The following is a 13,070-nucleotide window of genomic DNA, read 5'->3' as shown; positions in this document are numbered from 1 at the left end:
CTGGTTGAGTGCCAAGGAGTAGAGGGCCTGTTCGATGTCAGTGGGTGAATAACCGGTGTGATGCGCTTGATTTGGTCTTGGGCCCAATATGCCTTGAGAGGATGGAGGATTGGGTCTTGACGGGTACGGACAAGGGGGTTGGGCCGAGTTGTTAGAGTTGAGTAGGCTGGCCCACTAGGGGGTGGTCCAATTACTCGGGAAAACAATGTAGGGGTGGGCAGGATTTTGTTGCTGGTTGGAGTACCGGTTGGCGCCACAACCCGAGAAGGAACGGCCGCGGCTGCGGCCACGTCCGCCTCGATTCCGACCACGTCCCCTGTCGGACGGCTGAAAGAAGGAAGGCTGTTGGAAGGCATTGTTCGACGGGGTGGCTGTGGTTGTGGCGAGAGCAGTGGCAGCAACTTGAGAACCCCGAGTAACCTGCCGTTTCTTATTTTGTTCTTCCATGTTGAGACGTGACCGAACCTCATTGAAGTCCGGTAGAGGATCACAGTTTTGAAGCACTATGGAGATGCTATCGTACTGTTCAGTAAGACCAGTGAGAATCTTGATGACCAACATCCGGTCATCAACCGGAGAACCGACACTCTTGAGTTGTTTGGATAGGTGCTTCGCATGTTGACAATAATCAACCATGTTGGAGAAGTTCTCGAGAGATAGATTGGCAAACTCTTGGCCGAGGAAGATGGCTCAAGTATTTTTGTTGTCACTAAATTCACTCTTAACGGCAATCCAAGCATCATGAGCTGTCTGACCCGGTTGCAAGATGATGTGTAGAATAGGCGCAGAGATGGTGGCGTATATCCACTGCAGAACCACAACGTCCAGTTGGGTCCACAGGGTGTCAGCCGCACGAGCGGCAGCCTCGGCTTTGGCGGCAGCCGTTGCATCAGAATATTCAATGGCGGGTTTGATAGCAGGTTGTTTGGGAGATAAGTGGTCGAGCACTTCGTAGATTTGACAGTGCACCTTGAAGAGGGTTTTCCAAGTGGTATAACGTGTTGAGTCTTTTTTCAAGATAATGGGAACGTGTGTTTTGATGTTAGAAACGGTAAGGACAGGGTGAAGTTTGGACTCCATAGGTATAGAAGTGAGGAAGAAGATGCAGGAAGGAGGAGCCGATGGCCGGAGAAGAGAAGAAGCAGCCGGCGACGATAGGGTTTAGGGGGAGGATCGAAATAGGTTTGATACCATGAAAGAGGTTTACTCAACTTGATCCTTCTCATTCATCTCTTGATAATTTATAATACAAGGTAAATACAAACTAGATCTCCTATAATAGTATCTTGTATATTTAGGCAATTGATTTGATTATTATTGTACAGATATCTCCATCATTATAGGAGATTTAGTTTGTATTTACCTTGAATTATAAATTATCAAGAGATGAGTGAGAAGGATCAAGTTGAGTAAACCTCTTTCAATTACGTCCAGTGACTTGTATTTTAAGAAATGAGAATATATTATTTTTTCATAATTTTAAATGGAAGAGTTGATAGAATTAAAAAAAAAAGTAGATGCTTTAAGATCATTCACATTCGATCCTCCATGTTTATCTTTATCCGATTGAGTTCTCCATATATATAAGAGCATTCACATTCGATTCTTCATCTAAAATGGCGGTTTTGCTTCGACGGAGTGGTTGTGGCATGTGAGTGGAAAAGAGAAAATGTTAATCTTTATCGGTAAACCGTATTCACCTCTATAACTTTTTTAATATTTTTTAAAACTGGTTATGAATGGAGGGAAGTGAAATTTTAATTTGAAAAAGAGAGAAAATCTAATAATTTTTTGTGTAATCTAAAAAAAATTTAAACTTCCTTATCTGCCACCGTCTTTTGCCGTGTTTGTCGCTATGGTCTCAATGCATCAGAAATCCATGGAAGCAAACCCCCCCATTTTAGATGAAGGAGTTTGTGTGTTTGTTAAGTACCACATATGTAAACGGAGGTGGAGACAACTTCATCTCACCTTCAAGAGATTGATTGGCCATGTAAAGTAAATCCTACAATCGGGAATTCGGGGAGAGATTTGATGATGACTCAGTCAGGTCAAAGAGTTGAACACATGTTCTGCTTTTTTTCACATTCAAATCAAACCCCCTGTTATGGTGGTTAAAAACAGATTGTGGTGTTTTTCAGTAAAATGCACGGATAGTCCCTGTGGTTTGGTGAAATTTCACCTTTAGTCTCTGACTTTTCAGAATTACACTTTAGTCCTTGTAGTTTGACAAGTTGTTACTCGGATAGTCCCTAAAGCGGATGGAGGTTAGTTTTTCTGGTTAAGTGGGTGTGAAATGACAAGGACTATCCGAGTAACAACTTGTCAAACCACAGGGACTATCCGAGTAACAACTGGTCGAACCACAGGAACTATCCTAGTAACCTTCATCCGTTTTAGGGACTATCCAAGTAATAATTTGTCAAACCACAGGGACTAAGAGTGTAATTCTGAAAAGTTGAGGACTAAATTTGAAATTTCACCAAACCACAGGGACTATCGTGCATTTTACTCGGTGTTTTTTGTAAAATTTTAAGATTGGGTTCTGGTTTTAAATCCGAGGACCACAGACCGACCCTACTTGATGGAGAAAATACAAAACAAACAAGTCAATTTAGGGTATGTTTGGCTAAGCTTTTTTAAAACAACTTATTGACTTATTCCCCTCACATACACCCTCATTGTATCACTGCAACATTTCCTTTTTTTAATGTCAAAAGCCGCCCTGGGGTCTACGTCTCTTTCCGGGAAGAAGAAGAAGAAATATCAATCAATCAATGATGTGTTTATTTGATAAAAAAATATACTATTTGCTTGTTTTCACATCATTATCTGTATAGCTATGAATATGATCATATATTTGGTGATGATACTGTCCGGACTCTAATCCTAGTTCATACCTTTAACTATGTCTTTCGGTACCAGTCACTCGGTTGAATCTTCCTCCTCCTATTCGCCACAACCGTGCCGTCAATTTACCTTATCCGAGATTGAACTTGCAACCCAAAACTTTGATGAGTCGTTGGTGATAGGACGTGGGGGGTTTGGCAAAGTTTACAGAGGAACCATCACTTACGGGGAAACATATTTGGATGCTGCAATTAAGCGACTGGAATCAGGTTCTACTCAAGGAGCGGTAGAGTTTTGGGCTGAAATTGAGATGCTCTCAAATTTAAGGCACTCTCATTTGGTGTCTTTAATTGGTTACTGTAATGATGGGCAAGAGATGATTCTTGTATATGAACATATGCCCAATGGAACTCTTGCAGATGGTATCCACAAGCGTCGAGCTCCTCTAACTTGGGTGAGAAGACTTAAAATATGCATAGGGGCGGCTCGTAGTTTAGATTACTTGCACACTGGTACGGATATTAAGCATGGAGTTATACATCGGGATGTTAAGAGCACTAATATATTGTTAGATGACAATTGGGCAGCTAAGGTTTCGGACTTTGGTTTGTCCAAAATTGGTCCAACGAATCAGCCTTCAACTTATGTTAACACTTTGGTGAGAGGCACCTTTGGATATATGGATCCGGATTATTTTCAAACAGGTAGGCTGACTCGAAAGTCTGACGTGTATGCCTTTGGGGTGGTCTTGTTTGAAGTCTTATGTGGGAAACAAGCAGTGGATAGAAGTATTGATTAGGAGCAGCGGGGATTGGCAACATGGGCTCAAGACTCCATCAAAGAAGGAAGGGTAAAGCAGATAGTTGATTATAATTTAAGGGGGAGAATATCCCCTAAATGTTTAAACTTGTTTGCACTACTAGCTGATCGATGTCTACATAGCCGTCCCAAGCGACGTCCTACCATGGCCGAGGTTGTGGTGGGTCTTGAGTCGATCTTAGCCTTACAGGAAAAAACTGACAATACATTGCTCCACAAACTTTTAGGTATTTTTTCTGCTTGGATTTTCTGTGTCAATTTTACCTTCGGGTTTTTTCATTACCAAAGTTTCAATTAAATTAAAATATGATAGCTTGTAGTTGGAAAGAATTAAAGTTTGTTCTTTTACATACATGAACAGTACACAGGAATTTCCATGTCATGCATCTAATTGTTATGACAAAAGTTAGTATTAGATGGTTGGGTTAAGTGAGTTTGGTTGGGTAATGGTTCAACATGAGCTTGGTCGGGTCTGTTGGAATATTAATGATCAAGAAATTTAGTGAAATTAGAAAGTCCAAGGAGAAAGTCAAACTAGGCATATTTAGTGAACCAACATGTCTGTTGGTTGGTTAGTTAAACGAGGTTATTTGTAACTGTAAAACAGAACCTATAAACAGGTTCATATGTACAAAATTATGTGTGGAATGAAGTGTGTGCTTGTGTGTGTATTTTATTTTCTCCCCATCCCGGTTGGACCCAGTCCCCACACACATTCATGTGCATACTCATAATATAATCGTTCATCCAGATTTGATCATCGATCCCCGATCCTACAGGGTCGGGTCATGTGGTTGGGTAACAGTTCAAAATGGGTTTATGTTGAAAGAGGTAACCTTTGGTCAGACTGAAAAGGTGTTGGGTCGGTTCAGCTGGCCTGCATGAAATATTTGTTAATATTTACCAAATAATTAATAATTAATGCATTAATTAGTTTTGATTAAAGAACTATATTTTTATAATAATCAACTTACCCCTTTTTAATAAAATGATTTGAGAACGTTGATTCTGGATTACATATTTGTCAGCTTGATAGTTTTGCAACTTACTGTGTAAGATCTGAAGATTAAACATTACGGGATTTCCATTGACTGTATCTTTTAAATGATCTATCCTTTTCTTCCATCATATTCTTTTCTTGTTAACAGCTATTTGTTTGTGGAACTAGCAGCTGGAGGTACAAGTTTAAAATCCATGGATCGATACCTCTACACTGTTGGAGGTGAAGACCGGATAGTACAGCGGTTTGATCTTAATACTATTGTTTATGCAACTGAAAACTTCTCTGAAGCTAATAAGATTTCATCTGACCATAATGGGTCCATGTATAAGGTATCTATGTTCATGGTTTAAAAGTTTAAACCAATATATGCTCTAACGACCTACTTGGTTTATCTTTTCGTAAGGCTACAAAATATACAAGTAGATTTGCCATTTGTTGATCCTTATTATTCAATGTAAAGGGTATCCATAATTGCATGTTTCATAGATCTTACCAGTTTACCATACTTGATTTCTCTTTTCAGGGAAGGCTACAAAATGGACAAGACATAACAATCACTCAGTACTCCAATGCCAGCAAACATCGCAGAACAAACCAAGAAGGAAAAATTACAGTTTTCGTCCTTTATGTTTATAGGTAGTTGCAATGAATGACCTTTACCTTTAATAATTACAGCCACAGTCCTTTGTTTGGAAAACTCACTACACCTTAGGTCCTTTAACACTAACTTGGTTAAAATTTTGAGTTAAGTCTGATCAATCAAGGGTAAATTAGTCATTTTACCAACAAAATTAACAAAAAATAAAAAACCTAATTATCTCAAACTCTTCTTTTACATCATTTCCCTACCATTTTCTTCTTTCACCATCACCGCCACCACCATAACCATCAACACCACCAAATCTATTGCCACCACAACCACCGCCAAATCCGCCGCCACCAACACCAGATCCATCACACCACAACCTCCATCTAGTTCGTGACTTAACCACCACACTTCATCTAGCTCGTACTCGAATATTCAACCAAATCCCCAAATCAAAACACCACCATCAACCATCGCTTTGATTCTTAACGACCATCATTCCGGCTTCATTTACTCGAATATTCAACCAAACAAGTTCAATTTCAACACAAAATTTAGGGCTCGAATACGTTACCGGGGAGTGCCGGAGGTGCTGTTGAGAGTGGTTCGGTTGATCGGTGACAATGATGTGGAGGGAGTGTCGGAGAGGTTGTTGACAGTGGTTAGGTTGATACCGGCGTTACTTCCCGGTGAGAAAAGGTGGGGGTTTTTTGATGAACTGGAAGTTGAGCAGATCGGAGGTTAACGTCTACAATAGTTTCAGATCTATGGGTTTGGGTGGTGGTGGTGCTCGTGGTTGTCGGAGGGTTGGGGTGGTGGTGGTAATGGAGATGGGATATGGTTGTGCTTTGAATCTGCAGGTTTATGTTGTGCACCACAACAACCACAAAAGCCCCCCAATTTATACGATAATCTTAATACTCAATCTCCAGATCCTCCTTTTTGATTTTCATCTTCTAATTTTGGTGCTTTTTCGCTTTTATCATCAAATGCGATCCTGAATCATCTGCCTTTTTTGTGAATTTTGATCCAAGGTTTTCCTTAGGGTTCTTTGATGTAAATTTATGAGAGAGATGGCTTTGTGTTTTTTTATATATACTGTATATTTGTTTAAAATCTGATTTCTTTTATTGTTTAATTTTACTTTAGATAAATAAATGAATAAAATTACCAGTTTACCCTCATGTGCAAGGCACATGCCAACTTAACTGAATTTTTTTAACAAGGTTAGGGCCAAAGGACGTAAAGTGTAACGAGTTTTCCAAACAAAGGACTGTGGCTGTAATTATTAAAGGTAAAGGTAAAGGTCATCCATTGCAACTGCCTACAAACATAAAGGACGAAAAGTGTAATTTTTCCTACCAAGAATGTATGAATGATGCATCAATACTTGTAAAGTTTCAACATGAAAATGTGATTCAGTTGCTTGGATATTGCATTGGCAGAACAACGGTGTACCTCCTCTATGACTTTGCAGTTAATGCAACTCTGGCTAGCTTTAATTTGGTAACTTTTTTCAATTTGACAGGCATTCATCTTAATTAAGGTTATTAATTGCTTGGTTCAACACAGAGCACATTGCAACTCTTGGGAACTTCTGATAGAGTTATATAGTACACAGTTAGTGTTGTTACTTTTTAATCTGAACTTTTTTTACCTATAAATGTCTGATCTGTAATCTGCATTTGTAGATCCTACGTGTAATCTTTTGGACTGGAATAAACGGTGCAAAATAATTCTTGGTGTAGCTAGGGTACTTGCATACCTTCACAATCATGCTCCCATTCGGATCATTCATCATGATGTAAAACCTGCAAACATTCTTTTAGATGAAACTTTTGACCCCAAACTGTCACGTTTTCGGATCGCAATTGCAGTTAACGAGGAGACAGACATCTTTGAGAATGTTTCGGTTGCGGGGACTATGTAAGTACTTAATAATTTGCTTCAGTACTGTCATTTTTTATCTCATGCGCATCTGTTGAAGTCTTATATTTTTGTAACGAATCCATTGCATCCAGCAAAGGAGTCTCTTATTGGAATTCTGCAAGTGCAATTGTGACAACAAATTAGTCAAGGGAAATTGCATCCTAGATTAGAGTTTTCCACCTACATGCATGTTTCTGTTCCTATGTTTTTGTTTTGAAATTCTTACAATTATGTTGTTGATCACTCATGGTTAATACATGCGCACATGTGGCAGGGGATTTATTGCACCGGAATATCTCAAACAATTACGGCTGTCAACCAAGGCAGATGTCTATAGTTTTGGTGTGTTGGTTTTCGAAACTGTAACTGGACAACAAGGATTCGATTTAGTCCGCCTAGCTAACGACAAGGACGTTCTGCTTGTAGATTATGTATGTATGATTAGATTCTATGATGGTACTTCTTAAATCAAAATCATCGCTTTCTAAGCACATGGATTTTAACATCGATCAACATATAACCAACTTCTCTTCAACTTACAACAAACTTTTTAATGTGAGTTTTCAGCTTCAGAAAAAATGCTTAATCAGTGGAAATGCATTTTGTTATTTAGTATTTTTATTTTGTAGGTCTAATAAATAGTTATATACATGTTGAATTGTGACTATTTATAATTGTTAGGTGGAGAGAAATTGGTTGGAAGGAACACTGTCAGATATAATTGATCCCAGAATTGATGTGGATTCAATCTTGGTGACAAAATTAATCGAGATTGGGTTGTTGTGTGTTCAAAGAGATGATGCAGTTAGGCCAACTATGGAGGAAGTTGTTGACATGTTGCTTGGCACCTCATCTCTGACTCTCCCTGTGTCGGAAATGCGAGCAAGGATGATGATTGTTTAGCCTCCAGATTCGCCTGCAGATTTCTTCACTGAAGATTATGATACTAGTGCAGTCGAAGAGTTTATATCAGAGTTATGCCCAGGATAGTGCATTCAAGTTATGCAAAGTGCATTTCTTAAAATACCATACATGTAATTGTTGATCAAATTTTTAGTGACAATTCTTCTTTTTGATAGTGGAATTGACAAGTGCCAAACCAACCATGGTTAGGGCCCTCATTTTTGTTATCGTTCGCATGTAAAGTTCCATCTCTTGTTTTAAGAAATTTCTAAATCGTCTTCGGCTAAAAGGATTATTGGATTTTATCACTCTCAACTATTGGGTATTGGCCATTGTCACCCCCAACTATCACTTTGACTCCCACCATTCCTAACTTAACCTTTTGTGTGTGGTGTCACCTTGCAGGTGAACATTTCTTAGTGTTTGACTAGTGTTATTGGTGATATTAGGCTAACATTTTGTGAATTACTAAAGACTACAGGTGCGTCTGTTCCTAAAAGACAAAAGAGGAGCCAAAACCACTCAACCTGAGTGACAGAACACACAAAGTGTAAAACTGGGAGTGGTGGAAGCCGAAGTGATAGTTGGGAGTGACAGCAGCCAATACCTATTAATTAAGGGTGATAAAATCCAATAACCCCGGCTAAAATTGTAAAATTTGTCTTCCCATCCACTATCAAGTTGAAAGGATTAGATTAATACTACTCCTATGTTTTATCACAGTAGAATCCGCAGCTAAACAACCAATAACACAAAAAAATTCTCCTGAAAACTCTGAAACAACTTGAACATATACTAAGCATTTGTTGAAATATTCAATCATGATCACCATCTCCGATATTTGAACTCGTTATGTTTATATATAGCTTGTTCTCCAAGAATCTCAACATTGAAAGAATTTGTGACATTAGTTCTCTCATGTAGAATGTGAACAATTGAAGAAAAGATTATTCCTGCATTATATCTTCAAATAAGAACTTTTAAATTGTCGTGTTTCCTTCCTAGACTGCAACAGTTACCACATAGCTGTTGTCTTGGAATGAAACGACAGGGAGGCAAAATACAACAAAAATGTAGTTTGGGGTGTCAAAACTAAAGTTTATTAAATTGGGAAGCAAAATGAAATTTACCCCTAAGCACATAAATTGTAATTTACTCTAAAAAATGCGACTATTGTTTGTGGCAATCTTACCGTCGTCTGTCGTCATTATGGTCTGGTACCACCGGCGCCACAAACCGCCATTCTCAATGCACCCGATCCCGAAATCTCTCCACATAAAAACCACAGTTTTAGATGTAGGATTTTGTGTGTTTGTTAAGTACCACCACATGGATGGTAATGACAGAAACCCTCATGCAAACGGAGGTGGAGACAGCTTCATCTCACCTTCAAGACCAAGAGATTGATTGGTCATGTTAAGTGAATCCTACAACTGGTAATTCAGGGAGATATTCAATGATCAACCGGGTAAAAAGGTTTAAAACTTGATTTTGCTTTTTTGCTTACCCAAATAGAACCCCTGTAAATTGGGTTATGGTGGTCCAAAACAGGTTGTGGGTTTCTGTAAATTTCAAGATTGTGTTTTCATTTTTCAAATCCAAAGGACCACAGACCCTACTTTATGGAGAAAACACAAGTACAGGTCAATTTATATCATAATTGCGTAGAAACCGTGTTCCCAAGCTCCAATTTGACTACTTCACTGCAACATTTCCTTCTTAAACGTCAACAATCGCCCTGGGGTCTACGTCTTTCTCTGGGAAGAATCAGTCAATAGTATATTTATATCACAATCAATAGGCTATTTGAATGTTCTCATACCTTGATCTATATATATAACACTAGGATCATATATTTGGTGATTATTCTTTCCAGACGATTATTCTAGTTTATACCTTTAACAATGTCTTTCCCCACAAATCGCGCGATTGAATCTTCCTCCTCCTATTCGCCACAACCCTGCCATCAATTTACCTTTCCTGAGATTGAACGTGCAACCAGAAACTTTGATGTGTCGTTGGTGATCGGACGTGGGGGGTTTGGCAAAGTTTACAGAGGAACCATCACTTATGGGGATATTTGTTTGGATGCAGCAATTAAGCGGCTGGAATCAACTTCTAATCAAGGAGCAGTAGAGTTTTGGGCTGAAGTTGAGATGCTCTCCAAAATTAAGGCACTGTCATTTGGTATCCTTAATTGGTTACTGTAATGATGGACGAGAGATGATTCTTGTATATGAATACATTCCCAAAGGAACTCTTGCAGATCAGCTCCACAAGCATCGACCTCCTCCCACTTGGGTGAGAAGACTTAAAATATGCATAGGGGCGGCTCGTAGTTTAGATTACTTGCACACTGGTACGGGTATTAAGCAAGGAGTTATACATCGGGATGTTAAGAGCACAAATATATTGTTAGATAATAATTGGGCAGCTAAGGTTTCGGACTTCGGGTTGTCCAAAATTGGTCCAACGAATCAGCCTTCAACTTATGTTAACACTTTGGTGAGAGGCACCTTTGGATATATGGATCCAGATTACTTTCAAACAGGTAGGCTGACTCGAAAGTCTGATGTGTATGCCTTTGGGGTGGTCCTGTTTGAAGTCTTATGTCGGAAACAAGCAGTGGATAGAAGTATTGATGAGGAGCAATGGGGTTTGGCAACATGGGCTCAAGACTCCATCAAAGAAGGAAGGCTAAAGCAGATCGTCGATTCTAACCTAAGGGAGAGAATATCCCCTAAATGTTTAAAGGAGTTTGCACTGCTAGCTAACCGGTGTTTGCATAACCGTCCCAAGCTACGCCCTACCATGGCCGAGGTTATGGTGAGTCTTGAGTCTATCCTAGCCTTACAAGGGAAAAGTCAGGTAATATGTTCTCTTTAGACTGTGTGTGTTTATCTTACGTTAGGGTTTTTACATTATGCAATAGTGTTCACTTAAGTTAAAGTGTGATAGGTTGTATATAGTTGGGAGGAGATTGTACTTTTACCAAGGCTCTCACTATCTGCACACCCAGTTTGCCTATCTACACACTTAGGGTTTACATACGCTGCGTATTTGTCAATACGCAGCATATAGGGTTTCCTCAATACGCTGCGTATAGGCCTCTACGCAGCGTATGTAAGAGGTAGGTACACGACCAGACAGTCAAACCTAGTAGCATGTCAAATCAGTCTGACATATGGTGCGTATGGGTCAATACGCAGCGTATGTCAGAGTGATTTGACACCGATACGATGTTATCCAGGCACGTGAATAAAGTAATACGGGGAGTAGAGAGCAATACGCTGCCTATTGAAGTGTCACATGAAAGTCTATTTATCCATCCATTCTGTTCACAATTCGAATTCACTCTCTGCTTTCTTTTTCATCTTCTTCTTCAGTAAACTAAAATCATTTGTTCTGTGTTTTGTTCAATCTTGTTAAAATTCCTTCATTTTGGAACAATAATTATTTCGGTAATCGATATTCTAACGACACATGGGGAGCAAATGCTGCCAATGAGGAGGAGGAGGTTGTGTCTGGAGTCCCTGTTGATCAAAAAACACAGTTGTCAGACTTGAACAAGACTCCCACTCCACCTGTTGATGAACCAAATTACCCGGCACATCAAGTGTATCAAGATTACGGATACGGGTATGAATCTCCGTACGTGCAACAAAGTGGATACGGTGCTGAGAATGCACCTGTTGATGTACCATATTACCTATTACCTGACGCAGCAATCGTATCCGGGTTACGAGGTATACGGGGATGAAGGTGGATACGGAAGTTACAGTGGATACGGCGGTGAAGGTGGATACGGGGGTGAAGGTGGCTGCAGTAGATACGGGGGTGAAGGTGGATACATTGGATACGATAGATATGGGGGTAAAGGTGGTTACAGTGGATACGGGGGTGAAGGTGGATACAGTGGATACGGAGGCTACGGTGGATACGAAGAACATGGTGGATATGGTTATGAGTCCCGTAACACATCACATTATGAACCATCTACCCCGGGCAATCCGTTTCAAATAAATGAGGTATCACATTAAAATAATTACTATTATTATTGTTAAAAATATTATTATTATAATTATTATTATTATTGTTATTATTGTTAAAATACTATAATTATAATTATTATTGTTATTATTATTGTTATTATTATTATTATTATTGTTTAAAATATTATAATTATAATTATCAAGCTTACAACACATAATCACATATAAAACAATCAAAATTACCAAAATAGTCCCTGAAGTTTCGAAAATTGACACAAATGGTCCCTGAAGTTTCAATTTTGACACAAATGGTCCCTGAAGTTTTGAAAATTGACACAAATGGTCCCTGAAGTTTCAAAAATTGACACAAACGGTCCCTGAACTATTCAGTTAAGTATGCTAACGGAGTTAGTGTTTAAAGAAGAAATCTTTATATGAAAGTTAACCTGGTTAAACCATTCAGTTAAAATAGTTTCAATAATGACCATATTAGTCCCTGAAGTATGAGTTTCAATTATTATTATTATTATTATTATTATTATTATTATTATTATTGTTATTATTATTATTATTATTATTATTATTATTATTATTATTATTATTATTATTATTATTATTATTGGAGTTATTATTATTATTAACGTAACTTTGTTTTAGCGTTTCATGTCTCTAACTGATTTGAAGAATTGGGTACAAGAAACGGGAAAGGAGTATGGTTACGTAATTGTTACCCGCCGATCAAAAAATATTGGCGGTACTACTGGGATGGTATGGCTTGTGTGCGACCGTAGTGGTGAGGACCGTAGTTAAGCAACAGTTAGGAAAGCTGGTAGGAAAAAAATCGGATGCCCATTTTCATTACTCGCCATCCGGGACGTGATGAATGACACGTGGGAGTTAAAAGTGGACTGTGCGAACCATAACCACGAACCTACGACGAGTCTGTTGGGCCACGCTTTTGTGTGAAGATTTACTAAAGCCGAATACA

General features: G+C 38.8%; 4 protein-coding genes and 1 pseudogene across 5 annotated transcripts; 4 read left to right on the top strand and 1 right to left on the bottom strand.

Annotated features, from left to right (window-relative positions):
• Positions 1–690: 690 nt before the first annotated feature.
• On the bottom strand, positions 691–1,080 carry LOC110883201. The gene has a single exon (XM_022131016.1). It carries the CDS (start codon positions 1,078–1,080, stop codon positions 691–693), a length of 390 nt encoding a protein of 129 aa, XP_021986708.1.
• A 1,767-nt stretch (positions 1,081–2,847) lies between these two features.
• LOC110886380 (probable receptor-like protein kinase At5g38990) lies at positions 2,848–5,273 on the top strand. Its single transcript, XM_022134165.2, has 3 exons — positions 2,848–3,896; positions 4,841–5,001; positions 5,196–5,273. Exon 1 carries the CDS (start codon positions 2,909–2,911, stop codon positions 3,647–3,649), a length of 741 nt encoding a protein of 246 aa, XP_021989857.1. The 5' UTR covers positions 2,848–2,908; the 3' UTR covers positions 3,650–3,896; positions 4,841–5,001; positions 5,196–5,273.
• Positions 5,274–6,623: 1,350 nt separating this feature from the next.
• Positions 6,624–8,293, top strand: LOC110883324 (LRR receptor kinase BAK1-like). 2 transcript variants are annotated; one of them, XR_002560431.2, is made up of 4 exons: positions 6,624–6,878; positions 6,950–7,184; positions 7,462–7,742; positions 7,869–8,293. XR_002560431.2 is itself a non-coding variant. In XM_022131112.2 (4 exons), coding segments are annotated over exons 2-4 (381 nt in total). In that variant the 5' UTR covers positions 6,624–6,878; positions 6,950–7,182; the 3' UTR covers positions 8,091–8,293. The 2 variants fall into 2 exon arrangements, 1 of the variants encoding a protein (XP_021986804.1); XM_022131112.2 differs by having other exon boundaries at positions 7,462–7,618.
• A 1,237-nt stretch (positions 8,294–9,530) lies between these two features.
• Positions 9,531–11,467, top strand: LOC110886381 (annotated as a pseudogene).
• A 71-nt stretch (positions 11,468–11,538) lies between these two features.
• On the top strand, positions 11,539–12,892 carry LOC118482746 (heterogeneous nuclear ribonucleoprotein A0-like). The gene is made up of 2 exons (XM_035978394.1): positions 11,539–12,118; positions 12,740–12,892. The coding sequence occupies exons 1-2, from the start codon at positions 11,681–11,683 to the stop codon at positions 12,890–12,892; spliced, it is 591 nt and encodes a 196-aa protein (XP_035834287.1). The 5' UTR covers positions 11,539–11,680.
• Positions 12,893–13,070: the final 178 nt, after the last annotated feature.

The sequence above is a fragment of the Helianthus annuus genome, chromosome 10 (assembly GCF_002127325.2).
Source record: "Helianthus annuus cultivar XRQ/B chromosome 10, HanXRQr2.0-SUNRISE, whole genome shotgun sequence".
NCBI lineage: Eukaryota > Viridiplantae > Streptophyta > Magnoliopsida > Asterales > Asteraceae > Helianthus > Helianthus annuus.
Note: the sequence above shows the minus strand (reverse complement) of the source record. Positions and strands in the feature narration are given on the sequence as shown.

What these genes read in the sequence shown, in the direction of transcription:
- LOC110883201 (XM_022131016.1), bottom strand. Translation starts at nt 1,080, where the DNA reads ATGGAGTCCAAACTTCACCCTGTCCTTACCGTTTCTAACATCAAAACA.
- LOC118482746 (XM_035978394.1), top strand. Translation starts at nt 11,681, where the DNA reads ATGAACCAAATTACCCGGCACATCAAGTGTATCAAGATTACGGATACG. An exon ending in ATCCGTTTCAAATAAATGAG is followed by an intron (nt 12,119 to 12,739) that starts GTATCACATTAA and finishes ACTTTGTTTTAG; the next exon opens with CGTTTCATGTCTCTAACTGA.
- LOC110886380 (XM_022134165.2), top strand. Translation starts at nt 2,909, where the DNA reads ATGTCTTTCGGTACCAGTCACTCGGTTGAATCTTCCTCCTCCTATTCG.
- LOC110883324 (XM_022131112.2), top strand. An exon ending in ACGTTCTGCTTGTAGATTAT is followed by an intron (nt 7,619 to 7,868) that starts GTATGTATGATT and finishes TATAATTGTTAG; the next exon opens with GTGGAGAGAAATTGGTTGGA.